The sequence below is a fragment of the Lynx rufus genome, unplaced genomic scaffold (assembly GCF_022079265.1).
Source record: "Lynx rufus isolate CCGP_SWC_20201006 ecotype Redwood Valley unplaced genomic scaffold, mLynRuf1.p SCAF_13, whole genome shotgun sequence".
Taxonomy (NCBI): domain Eukaryota; kingdom Metazoa; phylum Chordata; class Mammalia; order Carnivora; family Felidae; genus Lynx; species Lynx rufus.
The window spans coordinates 39,534,407-39,558,022 of record NW_025814827.1 but is presented as its reverse complement, the minus strand read 5'-3'; the positions used below and the strand labels follow the sequence as shown (position 1 = coordinate 39,558,022).

General features: G+C 37.4%; 1 protein-coding gene across 1 annotated transcript; it reads right to left on the bottom strand.

Annotated features, from left to right (window-relative positions):
- Positions 1–2,297: 2,297 nt before the first annotated feature.
- ARHGAP11A (Rho GTPase activating protein 11A) lies at positions 2,298–21,228 on the bottom strand. Its single transcript, XM_047075349.1, has 12 exons — positions 20,353–21,228; positions 17,008–17,078; positions 14,810–14,906; positions 13,855–14,108; positions 13,048–13,211; positions 12,738–12,884; positions 12,129–12,203; positions 10,906–11,070; positions 8,128–8,257; positions 7,313–7,421; positions 5,196–5,334; positions 2,298–4,803 (listed from the first exon to the last, which is right to left on the bottom strand). Exons 1-12 carry the CDS (start codon positions 20,479–20,481, stop codon positions 3,236–3,238), a joined length of 3,048 nt encoding a protein of 1,015 aa, XP_046931305.1. The 5' UTR covers positions 20,482–21,228; the 3' UTR covers positions 2,298–3,235.
- Positions 21,229–23,616: the final 2,388 nt, after the last annotated feature.

The following is a 23,616-nucleotide window of genomic DNA, read 5'->3' as shown; positions in this document are numbered from 1 at the left end:
ACTGTATTTATTAGAAACTTCTGCTAAAAATGGTACACCAAAACCACATGAAAACCTGGGAATGTTAGTTCTGTTATTTCTAAACTTCCACACCGACTATCAAGATTTCTTAAGAAATTGAACTCCCTGCACATTGCAGAAATTTGTCCAGGTAGCCCTGGAATATTTTGTTAAAGACTTGTGGAGCAACCTTGAACATGTGAATTCAGTCCAAATTCAAAAGTGAGACGTGAGACCATACAATAGAGTATGGCACATTTCGTTCAAAACTGGGGATGAGTAAAGAACCCTGGAGGCCAGAGAATAAGTACCCGGATGAGGGTAGCACCCAGATCTCTTTAGCTCTATGCAGCAAATCCATTATCATCTACAGACACAAGACCTTTCAGGTTTTACAGCCAAGCCTCCTTCCTATGATCTTTTCTTTCATGGATGCTTGTTTCCAGCTTTTTGCTTCAGTGCTAAATCAACAGGACAAATATGGTCTATTGGTTTTAGGCTCAAACACAAACGCTGGGGATTACTATTTTTTATTTACACATACTGAGGTTTTCAATCCAGAATTTTACTTTTACATTTTTACTGTTATCTTCATTTTATGCTTGGAAAAATGGAGAAGCCATCACAATTTACTGCTTTTGTGTTGAATGGACGTTTAAGATACACCAAAAGGTTTCATATGAAATTTGTATTTAAGAATTTTTTTAATGTTTATTTTTTGAGAGAGACAGAATACCATCGGGGCAGGGGCAGAGAGAGTGAGACACAGAATCTGAAGCAGGCTCCAGGCTCTAAGCTGTCAGCACAGAGCCTGATGCAGTGCCTGAACTCACAAACCACGAGATCATGACCTGAGCCAAAGTCGGACGCTTAACCAACTGAGCCACTCAGTTGCCCTTGAAATTTGAGATTTTAAATTATACACATCCTGGACTTGATGATCAAATGACTATGTTAAATTCTTAGTGATTATAGAATGTTGCCAAGCAGCCTGCTAATTTAAGTCCTGTGTAATTGTGTAATTGTATTGTTGCTCATGATAAATAAATTCATATTAGATCTTTATTTACACTTGTATATAACAAAGTGAAAATAATCCTTTAAGTTACTGCCTATGTCCAAACTTTTTAAAAAAATTTTGAGAGTGAGCATGTGAGCCGGGGGAGGGGCAGAGAGAGAGGAAGATAGAGAATCCCAAGCAAGCTCTGTGATGACAGCTCCAGAGTCCGACTTGGGGCTCAGTTCCACAAACCATGAAATCGTGACCTGAGCTGATATCAAGAGTGGGACAGTTAACCTATTGAGTCACCCAGGTGCCTATGTCCATAGGGCCTAACCTAACTTTACTAAGTACGTTCACATACCATTTGACCAAATATCCTCATGAGATGAGTAACATCTCCATTTTAGATAAAGTGGAGAGATTAATTCTAAAATTTAACTTTCCTGACTGTACAAGTTTCTTACTTTCATAGTCTTCCTATACTGCTGGCTTTCACCTAACAAAAATGGGAGTAATATGTGGGTAGTTTTTTAAAAAATAAGTATCTTTCATTATTAATCTCTCAGAAAAGCCACTAATTCAGGTAATTGTACCATTAATCTCCCATGGCTTCTTACTGAATTAGTCTTCTGATTCAACACTTCACCCATACCCATGGATATAAAATAACATTAATACATCTTTAAAAGTTTATCCAGAGGGAAGGTGAAATTTAAAAAATTGCTCTGAATCAGACAATATCTATTTCAAAGTTTATGAATGTTTCCTATCTCGACTTACTATCAGAAATATCATAAACAGCCGAAATGAATATCCAGTTTATATCACAAACCTGTTTTGATGTCAGATAAACATGGTATTCATATCTACAGGCGTTCAGTCTTTATAGAAGTCAAATTCTTACTGGTAGTGAGAAAGGGTTGATTCCTAGGTAATAGACAGGAAATCGCTTTGAAATAAAACAGGTGTACTGCTATCAAGTAGAACGTGGTCAAGCAGACATCTGATGACTCTGGCTGCTCTGAGTAGATTTGTAATGCTGTTCTATTCTGCTCCACCGTCTGAATGTGACATTCTAAAAACTGACCTGTAAAACTATCTTCAGTGCAATATTCCTTCCTGCAATATTCCTTCCTCTAAAACCTAGAGAATATCCACCATTGTTGCTATTATTCTTTCCTTAAAGATTATTAACTTCTAATAACTTAAAATACAAATTTAGATAGATTTGCTCAACAATTTGGGTCAAATTCTAAAAGGTATTTTGAATTTCATTAGAGATTCAGACAAGTCATTTTCCAGAAGGTTACCTTTAATGTCTATGCTAAATAAATAACATTTACACACCAGACAAAACCATCATAGGCTTTTATAAGAATCAAAAGTTAAGAATCCAAGTTAAATGTACAGAGGCACATCACCTATTTTAAATTATAAAATCAAGTATGTGAATGTAAGAAATCACTTTGATTAAAAATTTCCAAGCTTAATTATTCCTCCTTAAATAATTTTAAATCCTATATTGGACAAAACAGCTACAAATATGTTTGTGCAAATTAACTATAAAACATAGTATGGCTCAAAAGTCATCGAATATTTCTGCAGCATCATTCTCTAAGAGCACACTTGAGTCCTTATTCTGCTTTAGCCATTATTCTTTGTGCAAGGGAACCGGCTGTACACATCTACAGACCATATAAACCCAATTATTCTGCCCCAAATTGGAATAAAAGATTAAGTTGCTATTGAAGCAAGTTAATTTCTAGGGATTCTGGCATAAACCATAAATATCAACGTAATTCAAGAAATAAGATCTGTAGGGCTTATCTCTTCCCTTTACGGGTTAGAAATTTCTTGTAGAAACCTTCTCTGACTCAGGAGGAATAACAGGAAATAGTCACAACTCGTTCACTCTTCCTATCACACTTAAAAATAAAATTCATACAATTTTCAAGAATTAATTTCTCATAAACCCAGCCAACAACTTCTTTCAAAAGGTAAAATGTAACCTCTGCTTGAAGAGATCACAATACAATTACAAAATTTAAATACTGCCATAATTAAGAAAAACAAGTCATTTATACAAGCGTAAGAATTCAAGTTGCTTGTGCACTGAAATTAAAATCTATCACTTAACCTTCCTGAGCTAACAAACCAACATGCAGATTATCCTGCAAGCCCTATCACCAACAGCTAATTTTATTTACATTAACAAGTATTAACATCTACCAATTACAAGTCTACAGGTTTACTCGTTGGTAGTAACTGAGCTTTTCCGATGGGATTTTTTGGAGAACCTTTATACCAGACCCTTTCTTTTTCTGATGGTTTCCTAAGGACTCTGATATTTATCCCAGGAGAAAAGCCCGCATTATTATTTACAACAGATTTTAATATGTCATGATTTGTCAGGTCATCCAAGGGAACCTTAATTTGGCCTCTGGACACCACTTCCTGTTTACAAACTCTGGTAGACCCAAGAGAAGCATTCGTGGAGTCTGGGGGCCTCTTGGTCTTTGAGAAAGATTGAGAAGTTAACTCCATGCTTGATTTCAAAACTGTATCAACATTGGACTGTCCACACCCCGTAAACTTCTGTTCTTTAGGACCTGATTTGGTATATGAAATCAAGGAATCTTTTGATGTACTTTCCATACCAGAGGAAAGAGCACTGTCACAGCTCACTGACTTCACCAGAGGAGAAGCAGCATCACCAAGACTCGCCAATTTGTGCCGTACAGGTTGTCTGCTATACTCCAACAAGGAGTTAATCCTTCTGACAGACTGACGAACAGGTGTACGCTGAAACTTAAGAGGTGACTTTGCCTTTGTTCTATTTGGTTCATTTAAAGAAAGCTTGTTAAACCACTGTATGTGGTCTGACACATTACCACGCTCTGTCATTTGTAAGCTTTCAGAAACCGTAGCGCTGCAGGTTTCCACCAGCGACTGCTGCTTAACAATTCTCACAGGCCTGCATTTGGACAAGTTTGTTATGTTACACGTGATGGGCTCTGAGGAAGAAGTGCTAGCTGCATGCTTCGCCAAGTTCTCTTCGATCATATTCTCGCTCTCCCTTAATTCAGGATTTACTTTATCCCCCAGAGACTGCTGTTCCTTTACGTGTTCATCACTAGGCAACTCTTGCTTAACTGAATAGTCTTTAGGTATATTTGAACAAATGCTTTCTTCATGTTCAATCTTCACATGAGTTGAATAACATTTTACAGTTGCTTCTCTATCCAAATTTTGAGTTTGATGGAGTGAGATGTCTTGTTCTGGAAAACTATGTTCTTCTTTACCAGTTTGATGTTCATTTGATTCTATCACAGTCAAATCATTAGTCTCAAACAGATTTTTCTCTGGACTGTATTCTATAGAAGATGTTTCATTTAGTTTTACTTTCCCCACATTAGTTACTGATGACTGGCTGTGATTTATCAATACATGAAGATTACTTCCAGATTTGGAAAATGCTTTCTGAATTTTCACCAGAGTCTCTGTGGTCAAGTGATTTTCATCCCCACTAAGAGAGCTTCCAGTTACACTGTTGTTATGCTTATCCTGCACATTAGAAAGGGTGCGTTCATATGAACTAACAGGTAACTTTTCAACTGAAGTATCAGGCTCCGAAGAAGAGCTTTCCACCTCAAGATTTCCCTTGATTGGAGAAACTTCATTTGTCACCATTTCTTGAAAACCGGAATTAGTAGGTCCTGTCCAAGACATCCGGTAACTTGTTCCATCTAGACGTTCTGGGGTTAATAAGTTCTCCTCAGACTTACTGATCTTTTTTGAACCTAAAATAAAGCAGTTCAGTCTTTTTAATCATTTATATTTGAAACATATTTCAAGTATTATTCAAACACATGGCATATAAAGGTATTAAGCATTTAATTTCACTAAGTTAAGGATTTGTGTTAAAAGAATAATTTTTAGTATAAAAACGTCAAACTTTTTGTATTTATAAGCATCCTCCAATTGTTCATACAAACATACAATCCCAATTCAAACATTTTTACTTTTCAAACATGAATTTTCAATTTCTAGAAGAGTAAATTACTTAATATATTTTACCATAAAAATAATTGAAGGTTATATGTCAATTACATCTCAAGCTGGAACAAATTTTTCAGAAAAACAATGAAAGTAGGTTTTTTTGCATAAAACTAACAATACCATGTAAATGTACCTTTCTTTGTTAATCTTTCATCAATATCTGGGCTAAAAAGGAGACCTGTTTTTACAGATTCAATCCTATTTTTTAAACTTTGTTGATTTGCAAGTCGTCGACCGACATTTTCGTATCTATCGACACCAGGACACCCATTCTGTGAAGAAAAGAAAATTGAAAATGTTTTAGTTAAGAAATAAACCTAGTTAATTCAGAATATTAAGACCAAGTAAATTTTTTGTATTTATCAAAATCCTCTACAGCTGATTGAAAAATATATAAAAAATTGAAAAACAATTTGTAGCTAACACAAATTTACTTGCATGCATGTTGATGAAAACTGTAAGCTTTTGACTTGGCTCTTAGTTGATATTTTATGATCTAAAATAAAAACAGCCTCACATATTCATGAACTAAAAAATTTCTTTCTTTTGTGAGGACTCTGAGCCAGGGCATGTTCACAACAGTGAGTGAACAAAACAAACAGACCAAAATCTTCATCTCACAGAATTAACATTTTATTTTTTAAAAAAAATTTTTTTTTTTCAACATTTATTTATTTTTGGGACAGAGAGAGACAGAGCATGAACGGGGGAGGGGCAGAGAGAGAGGGAGACACAGAATCGGAAACAGGCTCCAGGCTCTGAGCCAGCAGCCCAGAGCCCGACGCGGGGCTCGAACTCACGGACCGCAAGATCGTGACCTGGCTGAAATCGGACGCTTAACCGACTGCGCCACCCAGGCGCCCCCAGAATTAACATTTTAGATGGGGTGATTTTGATCAGGACAAGAAAAACCGTAAATTATTTTGTATATTACGCAATACACAAGGTGAGAAGTGCTATGGCAAAAAGTAAAGCAGGGTAAGAAGGCTCTGGAGTGACGAAAGGTGGGGCTGTCATTTTAAACAGGAGTGATTGGAAGATGACTGGTGAGTAAAGAAAAATGTGAGAGGGTAAGAGCCACGAGGATAAAAGGGAGAAGAACATTCCACAGAGAAGAAAGGCCAGGACAGTCTCCAAGGCTGAAGTCAGGAGGGCTCAGAGAGGCAGGCTGGATCCAGTCCCGTGGAGAGGCACTTGTAAACATAAGAATTTTACCTTTTTTTCAGAGTGAAATGAGGAGTCATTGGAGGATTCTGAGCAGAGGAGTGACAGGACTTCACTTGGGTTTTAAAAGAATAATTTTGGCTCTAGTATTGCAGCAAGGTAGAAGCAGGCAGACCTACTAGTAGGGCCTTATTGCAGTGATCCAAGCTGGAGATGACAGAATTTAGAGAATGGTGGAAATGTAGTGCCAGTGAGAATTGGTCGGTCTTGATATACTCTGAAAGCAGAAGATACACAAGATGCCCTACTGGTTTACACAGGATGTGAGGAGTCAAGAATGCCTACGTGGTTTTTGGCCGAAGTGGCCAGATGAGTCGCCATATGTGAGATGGTGAAGACTACAGGTAAGAGTGTGGTTGGTGGAGAGGGGGAGGACTGGAGAAAGAGCAACAGTGAAGAAATGCATCTTGAGAGCTCTATCTGGGACAGGTTACAGGTGAGTTGTCTACTGGATGGACATCCAAGCAGAGAAGTCAAGTAGGCAGGTGCTAAACAGTCAAGTTGTTCAGGAAAGCATTTTGGTCTGGAGATATACATTTGGAAGTCTTAAGCAAATATAGGACATTTAAAGCTAATGAACACTTTGAGTAGAAAAAGAGAAGTCCAAGGACAAAGCTTTGGACACTCTAATGTAAAGGAATTAGAAAAGTAACCCATGAAGAAGGAAGAAAATCACTGAGTAAAGTGTCCCTGAAGCAAGGAAGGGAAGTATGCAAAAGAGGAGCAAGTAACTAGCCAGGTGAAGACTAACAAGGACTGATCACTGGTTTGAGCACCACTGAATTCATGGATGACCTTCAGAACAGTTGCATGGAGTATTGGGGATAAAAGCCTCACTGGAATGAATCAGTTTAAGCAGAACAGAAAAGGAGGAAACAATCAGTATTGATTCACATGTAAGAGTCTGGTATAAAAGGGGAGTAGAGAAGGCAACTGTGGCTGGAGAGGCAGGGTAGAGGGTCTTTCACCACCACATCTACACTTTATGCTAATATGAACATCAATGAAATGGTGAAAGACACTTACTGGGTCTTTGCTACTTTTCCCCAGACTAAATTTCAAACGAAGAGATCTTCGGACCTTTTCTTTACGACTGATCTTAGGAGAGAAGCAGCCTGCTTTTCCCGATTCCACCCTAAAATAGAATGGCATTAAAAAATGTCAGCATAAAAACTGGAGGCATTCTCACAAAATGAAATTTTCAAGTCCAGAGCAAATTATATTGCCAGCAATTAAACAGTTAATAATTTTCTAAAATCAGTTAAGCTTTGAGATACCATGTATGGGGGCATCTCGGTGGCTCACTCCGTTGAGTGTCTGACTTTGGGTCAGGTCATAATCTCACGGTCCCTGAGTTCAAGTCCCACACTGGGCTCACTGCTGTCAGCCCAGAGCCTGCTTCGGACCCTCTGACCTCTCTCTCCCCCCACCCCCACTGGTGCTTGATCAAAAATAAACAAACGTTTAAAAAAAAAAAAGAAATACAGTATAGGAACACATTATATTTGTGTATAAAGAGGCCTCTCCTATTTATCTCAAGAGTTATTTAGTCACTTATAAACCAGAATCATTAGAACAGACTACCTTTAAATTAGCAGGAAATTAAAAAAATTACACACATCAACATACAATAGGATTTTAAGCAAGCAAGTGGACTCAAATTAAGACTCTTTGTCTGGAGTATATACAAAGGGCACTGATTAATAAGACAATAAAGGCAGCGAGAATTTTTGAAAATTATGATTCAAATATGTTTCTCAGCAGAAAGACAAACAAAGCATTTTATTTACTATATACACCAAATGTTTATCCATGGAAACAAAATGTCCTGGATGTATTACCTGCAAATTTTTTTACTTGCAATCCTCTTACTTCGCCTTAGCACACTTGTACTGATCGAATCGTTTCCACTGATGGCTACAGGAGAGAATGAACTCTGAGCTGACCCTTCGGGGCTTGTATCAATGTGAACTATAAAAATAACCACATATAATACACCACACATACTTTCTTTTCCAAGTGTAAAATATTAGTAGCAATTAGGTTTAAAGTCTTAATATCCAACCCTAAGCAACAACAAAATCACATAATTTCTGGTAAGAAACTTCAGAAGCCAAATAAACTCAACTCAACTCAAAAAAAAAAAAATAGTATCAATTTCTTACTTTTAATTTTTTGTTGGCAATTAAGGGTCAGATGAAACATGACTTTTATATCAGAGTTTTATTTTAAACTCATTTAAGAATACAAGGGAGGTGTGAGCACTATTGCAGACTAGAGAAAGAGCAAGCTTTCCAGACAGGCAGACTTGAGTTTGTCCCACCACTTACTAAATAGCTCTGAAAATGGACTTCTACAGTAAATATAAAAACTACTGTTATATATTTATATATGAAATGTCTAGCACAGTACCTATGTTACACAATGTTAATTATTGCTATTACCAAAAATGAGCTACTGAAAACAATTTAGAGTCCGAGTATCTAGTATGTACCTGGCTAGCCAACTGCTGTCCACCTGCCTCTGTTCAATATTTCTGGCAAACAAAAACCAGTTATAAAACATGCCTACGAGTTCCATGCTAACAATAAGTGGTTACAACAGCTCATTCTGATTAAGTTATTTAACACTATACCATGAAACTATAATAAAAAATTAAGGGAAAAAAGTTATGAACCAAGGCTCTATATACATTTGAATTATATTTGAATCAAGTCCAGGATATACTCAATAAACATGAACCCTCTGAACTCCTCACCTGTATTGATGAAAAATTCACACAGGTCCCCAAACAGAGACAGCATGTTTTTTTTTTATTTGCAAAAAACAGAAGGAAAATAATACAACCATCACAGAGACTTTTGGGTGCATTTGGCTGACAAAAATTTTGGAGGCCAATGTAATGTAGCCAGTGTGACATAGGTAGTTTATTCTAGAGCTGTAGTCTAATCTTGAAAATGTATCAGTGGTCACAAGGAAGCACAGCCAGAATATAGGGAATAATGCAAAGTCATCACACATATAAGAAAAAAATTATAAATAGGTAATTCATGGATTATAGATTAATATAGCTGCCTTTATACATTAAAAAAAGCATCATAGCTGTTATTATCCAAAATTAGAAGCCAATCTATTTTCAATTTTACAGACAGAATTTATTGAATTGTGGCTGAGAAAGTGTGGTCAAAGAAAAATGGTGTTAAAATAACAGGTTATTGAACTTACTAATTTTTTTATTAAAAAAAAGTCATTGAAGGGAGGAGCCAAGATGGCAGAAGAGCATGGAAGTTCTTTTTGTGTCTCGCGTCCATGAAAAAAATCACTGATTAAGCAGGCTCGTACTGAATTTCCAGTAACACAAGCAGGTTTAAACTATGTTTGGGGAGCTTGGAGAGAAGGAATCAAAAGGTTCATTTCTTGGGGCAGATGTTATAATGCTTATAAGCAGAGGCAGGCAGAATTACAGCTCACATTGGCCATTTGGGAACAGTTACTCCAAAGTGGAAAAAACCTTAATTAAGAAAACAGTAAGTTAGTTTAAAAGAACTTAAGTCTCTAACTTCTGAATACTCAAAGAAATACAGACAGAGCCTTAGAGTTCTTATCATTATATTTAAACCCACAGAGAACCTGTGAAGGACCATAAAAAACAAGTTGCTATTCTGTTCAACTTTCTAATAAAACAAACAAGGAAAATCTGAACTTTTTGGATAACGTAAACAAAAAGTTTCTGGGAAGAAGATCTCATCACTTAGCTAACAAAGTCAAAGTAAAATTCTCAACATTAACTGAAACTGAAAACCTGAAAGAATCAGAGATCACTCACATTTTGACAAAATGTGAGACAAATCTGAGATGGAAGACTCTGGGCTTAGTTAGAATTTCATTTCTTTCTGGGCTGATCATAAGGTTAACTTGTAAGACTGACTATGAGCCAACTTGAAGGAGCCAACTCAATCTAAGATCACACTAACAAAGATCTGATACTCAAATTAGCAAAACTCAGTTGTTCTCTGGAGGCTCTGGTTGGCCACATTAGAAACTCAGAGGTCATTTGGAAGCAAATGGCAGGTCAGTAAACCATCTGGAAACCATGCCACAAGGAACAGCATAAACAAAGTTTTTAAAGCTTTTATAAAAGCTACTTGAGTATAAAACTAAAAAATCCCCCCCCCCACCGCCCTTCAACAGCAACCATAATGGTTCCTCCAATACCCCACCACTCTGCCTTTAGAGAAAATCAAACTGGCAATCTCAACAGAAGATAGCAACACAGCCCTAGCAATAGATCAAGAAGTAACTAAAGTGGAATTCAGGATGTCCCGTCACCTAGTATCTGAGCACCAGTGCTATACACAGAAGCCCAAACTCTCACTCTGAGTTATTTATCCTAACTTTCAAACAGCATGGTCATAAAACATATACACATACACATAATAATACTGAACCAGTGTCTATTTTAGAAGTTAGAGACTTTATTTATAAAAATTCAGAGATTTGATAAACAGAATAAAGCCAAAGCTCCTAAACGGGGTGGCATTAATACGAAATAGCACTTTGCCCAGAATAGGCATTCATGTTAACATTTACAACCCAATTATACAAATTCTATTTGCTACCTGATGCTGGTGTAGAATTGTTGAAGAGATTAGTTGGCAACAACTCCAAGTTAAAATTGTGCTTGATGGACTTCCTTTTCTTACTTGAGAAACCATGAGAAGACTCTATTGGTAGTTTACGCTTAGCATTTGGTGTAAGATTCATGGGTGATATGGGTAGCTGAGCTGAAAAAACAAAAACAAAAAAAACAATGATTTGTTGTTTCTCCCACAGAGTTGATAAAATACAAAAGCTTCTAATAATTTCTTCTTATAAAGCCATTACTTAGAGCTAACCAAGGAATGAGGGAATATGTTTACATTATCAAATATATGTTATAACTAAATTAACACCATCCAATTACTTAAAATGAAAAGAGGAAAGTCACAAATAGGCAAGATTAACAAACAATAGTAACTTAAACCAAACGGACTGAAAGACGTATATAATCCACATTAAAGAATATTAACATATGGAATAAAATCATAATCAAGGTGGGGCGCCTGGGTGGCTCAGTCGGTTGAGCGGCCGACTTCGGCTCAGGTCACGATCTCACGGTCTGTGAGTTCGAGCCCCGCGTGGGGCTCTGTGCTGACAGCTCGGAGCCTGGAGCCTGTTTCCAATTCTGTGTCTCCCTCTCTCTGACCCTCCCCTGTTCATGCTCTGTCTCTCTCTGTCTCAAAAATAAATAAACGTTAAAAAAAAAAAAAAGAAAAAAGAAAAAAAAATCATAATCAAGGAGTTCAAACAAACTGATCTACTTATTAGTTCTGCTTTTCATCATAAATTAGTATTAACCACTAAATTTCTTCAGTCTTTTCTTCAATCTGAAAAACAAAACAAGTGATCATATGGTCTATTATTGTGTTATTGGGCCGAATAGTTTCAGCCACAAGCAAACCAAGATAAAAAAAATTGGAAGATAAAATAATAAACTTCTGGTTCTAAACAAAAATGAGATTGGAGCTATTTTCACATATTCAATAGCATCCAACTTACATTCAACAGAAAAGCATCATTTAGAAGACTAAAGATATAACTAGATACTAAAAGAAATTCTTAACTACAATTTTGGGTTCATTATATCCAACGTAATTAGTAATGTCACACCTTAGTATTAAAGTACAGTATTTCCACTGGAAATAATACTTGGATTTAATTAAACCAAAATAAGTTAGGTTATGATTACTTTTTAAATAATATACAGAAATTTTCACTTAAACAAAAAATATATAATACCTACCACTTCTTTCCTGTTGAGGCGTAATAGAGGGTGTTCTGTTAGATTTAAGTTTATTTAATGCTCCACTAACAAAATCTGAAATGCAAAGCACATATATAATCAATTATAATTCAACATTTACCTGTCACCAATAATTCATATTAATATTTGTGGTTTTCCAGCATCTAAGTTTATGTCAGCTTACAATGAACCCCTCACTCAAGTCATGTGAGTCTGTTCACCGACACAGATAGATTACTTCCCTACACAAATCTTTCTTCATAGCATCCTTCTTATCTACAATAGGATACAAATATTCTGACCCTCTACCCAATTCCCCTAGTCTCTACGCGTTTTTCAAGAACGTTCAGTTTGACTTCTTCTTTGGAGTCCTTGACTCCAGGGAACTTTTTCCTTTGAACACCTCTCACGTTTGTGTAAAGGTTTAGCATTCAATACTAAATTGTATTGTCATTTTTGCTTTTCACATGCATGTGTCATGTCTTCCCAACTATACTGTAAGCCCCCAAAAGATATACACCACAGCTTAATCTTTATTATATTTAAACACATTTTAGATAAAAGCATATTGCTATACCTGCACAAAACAGGACTGCCACTACCCCTTACCTCCTACACTTTGTCTTGGCTTTCTCTTATAGTCACCAGGAGTTTCCCATTCACCTTCTTCAAAACCTTCTAATGATGGAGTAGCACAGAGACCATCAATACCCAACATGGCCGGTATCTTTTCCTGGATAAAATCTGGAACATGCCCTAAACAAAAACGTTCAGAGTTAAAATTTTTTCCTCCACTTTCACTCAAAATGTTCAGATAGTATACATCAACTTTCTAACAGCTGTCTTCACAGTTCACTTGGAGGAATATGGGATCTCCCTCAAACAACTCCTGTTACTTAATAAAGCAACTACATCTTACCAATATCTGATGCATGGTCAATAAGGGTCTGTACCACTGCAGCCTGTATTCGGAGCTTTTTTTCTGTGTTAGCAGACATCTTCTCATGTCCTTCACTTGTCTGAAGAAGGTTTGGTGCAAATATTACTGCGAGATTGCTGCTATCCATCTTATTCTCACTAGACCTTAAATGAAACAAGGTTTTTCTTAGATTGACCCAGAGACAGGGAGTTAAAATGATATATCGGGCACACTTTGAAGACTTCTTACTTTATCAGTCAAACACAAGTCAAAATAGTTACCCTTTGTCTACCCATCTATATGACTGGCTTGAAATAAGACATAACCAAAAATAGCTCCTGTGTGCTTAAATATATATCATAAAAACCATGCTAACCATGGAGTCCACACTTTGGGTTTCCATGCAAATTGAACATGTATATTTGGTTTTCAAACCCACACACAGAAAAACTGTATTAGAAGGCTACAAGCATGTCCAGAACAAGGAGGCTCACTGACAGCTGAGAGGGGGGACAAATTTGAGAAGAAAAGAAAAAAAAATTTTTTTAAACACAGTCATCTGAAGCTATTCAGTGGACAAAGAATCCTACTGACACCAATAAGCCATTCATAATGATGATGTTAAGTCAGTGAGAAAATACTAAATCATTCAGTATATTGGTTCTTATATTATACAGGATATACTTCTTATAGTAAGGAATAATTTTTTAAGAAAAATTTCCATTCCAAATGTAATTTTAACTTATTATCTATAAGGGTAAATCAAGCTGATTAACAAACTGTCATTTCCTAAGACTTATTACTTACCTAAGGGAAACACTCTTGAGAAAGTTAAAGAAGTATCTTAATACATCGGTTGTGTGGTCAGTCATGAGACAGGAGAGCAGTAATGTAGCTTTATTCTTCTCCTCTGTTCCTAACTGTTGAGCTTTGAAAAGTGCTTCATGCAAATCAACTGGAAGAATGGGCTCCGGCAATTCCCTGAAAAACTGCTTAAGAAGTCCTGCAACATCACAAGGTGGTGCAGAAGCCAGGCAACTTTCACCATGATCCAGTTTATTCTGCAATAAATAAAATAATCTTGAGTATTTGAGGGCTTAAGAGTTTACTGCAAATAAAAATATCCTTTCTTATACTCTAGAGAGTTTTCTTTAATAAATTTCTCTTGGGGCACCTGGGTGGCTCAGTCGGTTAAATGTCCGACTTCACCTAAAGTCATGACTTCATGGTTCATGGGTTCGAGCCCCACATTGGGCTCTCTGCTGTCACACAGAGCCTGCTTTGGATCCTGTCTCCCCCCCCGCCCCCGCAAAAAAATAAACATTAAATATGTATATTAAAAAAATAAATTTCTCTTAACACTTGTTTTACTATACAACATGCCATTTTAGAAAGCTAAAATTAAAAAAAAAAAAACATTTCCTTTCATATAGTTTATAGCAATAAAGGACCATGAATTTGAACATACTCTGAACTTTTAAACCATTATATAAATAGATCGTGGCAATCATTTCACAGTATATACATATAGCATTAAGTTGTATACGTTAAATATTTGTCAATTATATCTCAATAACACTTAAAGCATTATATAAATGCTGCACAATTCCTTTTAGAAAAAAAGGTTCTTCTGCCATGAAAAAGGCTATTTGCAAATTCAATTTCTATTAGTAATTCATGCAATAGTTCTAAATATTTAAATTCTAAAAACCAAATCAAAAAGTGGCACAAATGAAAAATAATAGTTCAATAATATGCTTACCTTTAGGGCTCTCAGACGAACAACAGATCCTGATTTCCTAAAAAGCCCTTCTGTGTGAATATGCTCTTCTAAAGATGTGCAAGCATCAACAAGAAAACTGAAAGAAAGAACTGTTTTCAGGTGGCCAGATACACATCTAACTAAATCCTATTCTCCTACCAAAGTACATGAGCAGACTAAGCACTGTCTTTAGAAGCTTTGGTGTCAGAAATCCCTTCAATCTTTGCGATAAAAAGGTTACCTCTAGTTGTCTTTTTTGCTTCCTAAGTGGTTTATGGTCCATCTTTTTATCCAGGACAACTTCAATAAGCTGCTTAATTCTACATCCTTCTCAATCCTACTCCATTTCTCTGCTTCTGCTCACAGCACAGGGTGTGTCTTTTTCACTGCCCCCACTTCATATCCCAGTCTCTCTCAACCCTCTCCAATGAACTCTCACCCCCATTACTCCAACAAAACAGCTCTCAACAAGGTCACCAACCCATGGTCAATTGTCTTCATCTTGTTTGTCCTGCCAGCATCTCATACACTTGACCACTCCCTGCTTTTCTGGAAAATATTCTTTTTCATGATAACTTCGGGTTTTCCTGCTGTCACCCTAAGTGCTTCTTCTCAAACTCCTTTCCTGCCTCCTCTTTTTCTGCCAGACCTCTTCATGCTAGTATAACCCAGGGCCCTAAGGCCTTCTTCTTTTCTTTATCCTCTCTTCATGTGTAACCTTGCAGAGAATACATAGCTTTAAATATTTACCATCTACTACACTGGCCCAAAAAAAGGCAACATGTTTTTCTCACTCTAACATTACCTCTCAGAAAAAAAGTCAAATATATCCTAGTCCTTACAATCCTTCTCATACTTAGAAGTGTGTGCTCAATTTCTTTATACTGAACAAATTTGAACCATTGATGTTGGCTTTAATAGTTAACAGGTGATACCAACAAGTAAGAATAGATGTTAGCAGCAAGCAACTGATAGCATTGTACTGGTGCACAATGGCTGAGTGTCCCAGGGGGCGCCTGACAGAATTTAAAGTTTGTTTGTTTAAAGCGGGCATAGAAATCACAAAAAAGATTTAGTCATCATTACTGGGGATATATTTTGCAATTCTAAAGGTAGAAAATCATAAGCACACCTTTCATAGGTCATTTAAAAAGCAAAATAGTAAGTGCTCACCTTACAAAGATTGTGAAGTGTAGATTGTTGATCTACACTTATATGATGAATGAGGGAAAACTGTTCCAAAGCAGCAAAGTATTCAATAAATGCTTTTGTACAATGCATCAGTTAAAAACCTAGGTTACTGAACAAGAGTAGCCAGAATAAACCCTACTTTGGATAGAGGGGAAATGAATTAGTAAGACCTAAGATAGTTTCCTTACATGTGTCTTTAAACTATTTAAGATGTAAACTTCCCAAGTAATTTCTGATGCTGTTAGTCTAAAAGGTTACTTTTAAATAAATAGTAAGTGACATAGAAAAGCTCAAGTGTTACATAATTTGTATTCACAGATACTATTGAATGTTATCTTAAATATTCTTTTATCCACAAAAGAAAAAGAGAGAGAGCGAGACAGACAAACCAAGAAACACGCTCTTAACTAGAGAACAAGCTGATGGTTATTAGAGGGGAGGTAGGTAGGGGGATGGGTGAAATAGGGATTAAAGAGTACACTATCATTATGAGCACTGAGTAATGTATAGAATTGTTGAATCACTATATTGTTCACCTGAAACTAATATAATATTGTATGTTAACTATAATGGAATCACAATTTTGAAAACCTAACAAAATTTAAAAACTTGTATAGGAGAAAAAAAATACTCTCATCCAACATTTCTAAGACAAAAAAAATATATAAATTGTAACTGAATTTGAAATTCAGTGTATTACTGAATATAGTCAGAATTGCAGCACAAGAATTGGTATAGAACTAAACACTCTTAGTAGAACAAAAATAACTTGCTTTTTAAACATTTAATTTATTACTGAACCTTAAATTCAATCCTAGGAATGAACAGAAATTAAAAAGTTAAAATATGTAAAAGTTTAAAAACATTTCGACATTACATTAGTTAATGTTGAGAAATTCAATCATTTGCTAGTTCAAAACAAATGTGTAAGAGTCAATCAACTATTTCTTTTTAAACGCTCAAACACCAGTTTGAAATAATTTTTCTTCATCTCAAACTTAGCTTACCTTGGAATATGTCCATATTCTGGTACGACAGAATGGGGCAATACATTAAAAGGTACTCCAAATATTTTACCCTAAAATGGCAAATTCAGTTATTCTAACACAAATATTAGGCATAATATGAGTTTTCTTAAATATTAAGCAAATTAAAAACCTCAGAAAATCTTTAAAAATTGAAATCATCAATCAAGACAATGAAAACAATTACTATGAGGACATTTGGTAAAAGGTAACTACTATACCCTAAACATTGCTAGGTGCTAGGAGTACAAAAATAGTCAAGATAAAGTCATTGTGGGTGAGGGGATGGGTGAGACAGGTGAAGGGGATTAAGAGCACACTTATCATGATAAGCACTGAATAATGTATAGAATTGTTCAATCACTACACTGTATACCTGAAACTAATGTAACACTGCATGTTAACTGTATTGGAATTAAAATTAAAAAAAAAATACAGAAAGTCATTGCACTGAAGCAATGTAATGCATTCCATCAGTTTCCAATCCCATAATGTAAAATCAATCCAGTTAATGCTTAAAACAAAATTTGGCTGAAACACTAACATTTTCTAAAAATACTACAGGTTCTTTCAGTAACCTTATAAACAGTGACCTTATACTTTCCTTCTGTCACCTTATAAATAATAAGATGAACAAAAAGTTAAATTGATAATGGTAATTCTTGTCACTCATTGAGTACTTCCTAAAATTACATCAGAAATGGTTATTTTTAGACCTGATCTTCTTTTCCACACTTTGTGGAAAAGTGCTATTCAAACTATGTTCTGAAGTAACCAAGAAAAGGATTCTTCTGCAAACATTTAATTCACATCTAACTACTTTGAAAAATATTTGTGAAAAGTCACATTCAAATGTATTACTCATATTCAAACTTAATACACTGAAGATCCAAGACTAAATCTGTATGTTACATACTTGTGAATAAAGAATCTGCCACTATCTTTGTGGATACATTCAAACTTCTTAAAAACGTGTTACTGATTAAGAAGGTTGTAGTTTTGCCCTGGATTTAAAAACAAATACACGCGTGTATATATCTGCCTATACAGAATTGGATAAGTGGGTATACCCAGTCTCATAAACATTCATTTAGCTTAGATACATCTGCTCTCCAAGAATGCTCTCGACGCACTTATGTGGTAAGAGCACCTTATTTAACCTTACGTTGACAAATATCATTCAGCTCTGTCAGCTTTTCAACAGAGTAACAAAATCTTGCCAGTCCTTTTCAAGCATCTGGCTCCATTCAACCGGTGAATACAGAAGGCAGTACAGGATAGTGCTTAAGGGAGCAGGCTCCTAGTGGCAGGACTGCCAGGTTTCAAAGGTTGGCTCTTCTGCTTATTAGCTGAATGATCTTGATCAAATTAATTTTGTATGCTTCAGCACCTTCACACAGGTCCTCAGTCACAGAGTTACAGAGAGAATTAAATGAATTAAAAGATGTAAAACATTTATGGTCGTGTCTGACATTGATTGAGTAAGCATTCACAGAATATGTGTTGCTGTTAGAATTCCCATTTCAAGGTGAGCTATTAAAAAAAAATGTTAGTGTGGGAAACCCCTTATTTGGGTAAATCAGAATCGTCTTGATACCAGACAACCAAACAAAATGCAAAAATCAGATGCTGAAGCTGATTATAAGTCTAGAGATATCTTAACATACACAGAATTCATGGTTTTTTCCTCAAGTCTATTATTCTCAATAATGGACTCACAGTAATTGCTATAAGCTCATAAAATAAAACTAACAAGATGCTTTTTAAACTTTGTGTATTGGAGTATATTTACAATGTACTTACAATGTACTTAGTACCCACCCCATGCCACCGTTTTAGAATTAAGATTTGGAAAGGGTCAAGGGGGATCAGTAAGTTTTCTAAGTAAGTCAACAGAATGTGCTTAGAAAACTACAAGAAATCTAGTTTTCAAATATTACTTATCCTGTTTCCATTCCTATAACACAACGATCTTCTGTATTTCTTTCCCCAGAACTTACCGCTATACCTGTGGCTGCTGCTTCATGTTTCCTACGGTCTCACTGCCCATGGCCACTCTTGACCTTAATATTTATTAGGATATTTTTATTACAATTTCTAGCCTGACTACCCATTAGGATCTAGACCAATGACTGCCGTAACAACCATCATTAACTGAATATGTGGCATGTGACAGGCACTGTGCTAGTCCAATCTACAGATCTTACCATTTTTAAATCCCCTAAATGACCCAAGGAGAGATATCATTATTCCCATTTTATAGAGTAGGAAACTGAAGCTTAGGAAAATTCAACAAACAGCCTAAGATCACATATCTAGTAGGGGTAGAGCAGGATTCAAACAAACTCAGGTCTACCTGACTCTAAAAGTAGGTACTGATTTTCTTAAGGGGTGAAAAAAACTCTGACACAAAGTCTTTCGTACACTTTCAAAACCAACTACATTTGAGACCTTGGAAAACCAGTTTTACAACCAGAAAAACCACTCCAGTTTTTACATATAAACAAATATGTTGCCACCAGCTGCAAACAACAAAAATTACTGTCTCCAGAATCTATAAGCTATTAAGAGGTATACAAATTATTTTTATTACTAGCTTTCTTATCCAAGTACTTATTTTTTTTTCAGAAATTATAAACTAAGAGCTGTGCAAATCTTATTAGCTTTCATCTCTAAATACTTAAAATAGCTTTGTATCTCAAAAAAAAAAGCAGCAAGCTTATTTTTTTTCAAATTAGTAAATATAGAGAGATTATCTGAAGTCTATTTCTAATGTTCTGTCACACCTCCTCTACTGACTTATTTAGAAAACTTACTGATCCCCCTTGACCCTTTCCAAATCTTAATTCTAAAACGGTGGCGCGGGGTGGGGTGGGTACTGTTTGTCTACCTTCCTAAGATCTACTTGGGAAAATACAATAAATTGGCAACATCTGGAGACATTTTTAATTGTCAAAACTGGGAGATGCTACTGGTATCTAGTGGGTAAAGGCCAGAGACGCTGCTACACATCCCATAATGCACAGGACAGCCCCCACCTCCCACCCCAAAGAATGAATTATCTAGTTCCAAGTGTCAATGTTGCGAGGTTGAAAAACCTTGCAACTTTCTCAATGATTAAAAATCCCTGTAAAGAATCAACAATGTCATTCTTTAAATTTCAGCAGTTGACCATCTGGATTCAATCAGTCACGCTTAGCCACGTTCTCTTTTGGATCCTTTGGATCCATACAGAATGAACATCTTAGCATGACCTGTAATAAGTGATGGATAGGGTGGGCTTTTTTTTTTTTTTTTTTAACCCAAACCTCTTTCCCCAGAACCTACCGCTGTATCCGTGGCCGCTGTTTCATGTCTCCTACGATCGCACTGCCCACGGCCACTCTTGACCTTAATGCCATAGACGGCCCGAAGCTGCTGCAACAAGGCCAACCTCACCAGCCTCCGATCCCACATCCCGGACACGTCGCTCACTCTCCGAGGCAGGATCTCAGTTCTGACCCTCGTTCGCCACCAAGTCTTCCAATTTCCAAACACTCTCAGGTTTGCGCTCCGCTCCGCTGCCTTCCGGCCAAGTCTGGCACTGTTCCGGCCCCGGACCCCAGCCACTTCCACGGCTTTTCCCTCGGTCCTCAACCCACTTGCACTGACCGTCTTCTCCTACTTCCCTCTGATATAGCCACACCTCACTTTTCCTTCACTTACACCGGCCCTCTTTTTTGTCACTCGATCTTTTCGGCTACTTACACAGACCTCCCTTCTTTCTTCCTGATCCTTTCGGTTCCTTGTACCGACGCCTGTTACCAGCTTCTCAGCACTTCCGGCCACTTCCTAAGATCCAGCTTCCTCCAATCCTTTCTTCGCCCTCGTCTCTTTCCCAACGGCAAAACACGACCCTTCTCCTCGGCCTTCCTGCGCTGGCAGGCTCAGCTGGACGTTCGTCTCTCAAGTCCCCGTCCCCAACCCCAGCCCAGCCGCCGGACCAGCCGGCTGCTCAGGCGCCTCTTCCAGTCCCGGTCCCCGCCCGGGCTGGTCGCCGCCGTCACCCCGTTTCACAGGCTGCTCTTTCCCTCCCCCATCAGCCTGCCTACAGCCCCCGGCAGGCACATCCCGGTCTGCTCACTGAAGCCACGCAACTCTCCTCATGCCTCCGCCCTCACCGCCTCTGCAGCTCCGGAGCCGCAATCTTTCCACCTTCACTTCCAGCCCAGGCTCAAATGGCAGCGCCAAACAGCGCTCCGCGCTCTGATTGGCCCGTTTCTCATTTCAAAATCAGGACCTCAGAGAGTGGCCAGGAGCTGCCTGTCTAGTGAGACGCGGAAGGGCGTGGTGGGCACAACTAAGAAATATGAAAAGAGATAGAGAAAAAAAGGTGAGTTCCACTTGCTCCTCCATAGCCGTATTTTTGGAGGAAAGTATTGTTTCAAGCTCATTTTAATATATCTGGCCTGCGACTGAGACAATACATTCGGGGAAATGTAATAGACACCCCATTCTCATTTTTTTTCAGAACTTGGCGGAGGCTGAAGGCCCTGTAACGGAGAAACCGATTCTACGGGACCCGAAGTGAGGCAGCCTGAGTTAGGGTGTACAAACACTGATCTGGGTACCCCTGAAGCAGGGCCTTTAGAGGTTACTTCGGCTCTGGAAACTGGCCCGTATTTGAGGAACTGATGGCTCAAATCTTAGCGCATAGGTAGTTAAATACACAAAGAAGACCTGTCATGGGAGAGTTGAGTGCGCGGGGCGAGCGAAGTCTTCGGGAGGCGACAGCTGCAGAAGCGGCATTCGTTGGAATATGCAATTAGGAGGCCCGCTCCAGTCCCACACGCTATCCTGTTGACGGACAGTACTGCACACCCCCAACTCTTGTCCCTAGGCTGCTGATCCATTCTCAAACGTCAGCGGTCCCATCAGGATGTTCTCTTTTTTCTGGGATGTAATTCATTTAGGGGAGGACACATGGACTCAAGTTAAATACGGGCAATGTTGCTTACGTTTACTAGATCACCTCTCCTCACCCGCACGTAAACTTGGGAAGAACAGAGACAGAGCTGTATCTATTTTATCCGTTGCTGTATCCCTGTCGCCTAGCAGTGCGCATTTCCCGAATGAATGAATTAAGTAGAGAACATTTTGCTAGAATCATTTTGCCCCCTTCGGAGTTCAGTCCTTAGGCGTTCCACCTTGCCCAGCCTGAAGAAGATTCTCTGAAGAAATGGGAATACAATGGAAGTGAAGCATTGTACCAACTGTTTATTTAGCGCCTACTATGCAATATGGTGTAGGATAAAGAGCAAAAACAGGCAGTTTTGGGGGCGTTGGGGAGGAGAATATTAAGTAATGATATTAATGAGGACATAATTATCCACTGAGAGAAGTGTAGTAAGGAAGGGAATACTATTCTATGATAGGGTGTAATAAAAGATCCTTGATGCGGGGAGGAGCAACATACCGATGGTTAACTGATGTGAAGAATCAGAAATTGGCAAAAAGGTGGGATGGTGAAGTGGAACAGCGATCAAGAGACAAAGGCACTGAAGAGGAACCATCGATTTTAACAGGATCCGGTGCATCAGAGACTAAACCGAACCTATTCCTACTCTTTTCTTCTTGCTTCAGAAATGACTTATGTTGTCTTTAACCTCCTCCCTCCCTCAAACTTGACATTGTTTTGGATTTTGGATGTCTCAGCTTTCCTTTTCTTAAAAACCTGACACTGCTGTTGAACATTAAGCACCTTTTCTATGTCATAATCCTTTTTTCCCAAACTGAGCTCTTTGATTTTGTTTCTTTTGTCTCGTTTAAGATGAAAGTTACTGGTTCTTAATGATACTAACATAATTACTTATTTGCCTTGTCCATGTACACATATATACACACATACATATATGTAAAACAATAATAACAATATTGCTAAATAAGACTGCTGAATGAAGCTTGTTTCTTTTTTCTTCAAAAATACTCTTTTAAATCAACTGGACATAATTCTCTTTGGTTATATATGGATGTACCATGGTTTATTCAACCAGGCCCCTATGGATAGATATACGCACTATTTCCAGCCTTTTGCTATTACAAAAAGTTCCCTGTGCATACACAATATGCTTTTGCTAATCGACCGTTAGCACAGAGTCCTACAAATGGGATTGCTAGGTTAGAGGGTAAAAACATGTTATTTTGTTTAATATTGTCAAATTCACCATCATAGGCGATATACAATTTTGTATTCACATTTGTGAAGTATGAGAGTTCCTGTTTCCCCACGGCCTCTCTAACGGAGTCGATTTTGGCTAATTTGATAGATGGCAAATGGTGTCTCATTACAGTTTTGCATTTATCTTTTTATGAGTAAGGTGGAGCATCTTTTCAAATGATGTGTACATACAGTGAAGTATGATGAGTTTTAAGGAATGTTGGAGATCTACAGCTATGAAATGAAGGGAAACAAGCAAGGCCCAAAAGAATGTGTACAGTATGCTCCTTTTTGTGTAAGGTGGAGGGAGGTCAGAAATATATAGACAAATAGACACTTGCTTATATTTTCAAAAATAAACAATGGAAAGGTAAACCAAACTCTAATAAAAATGG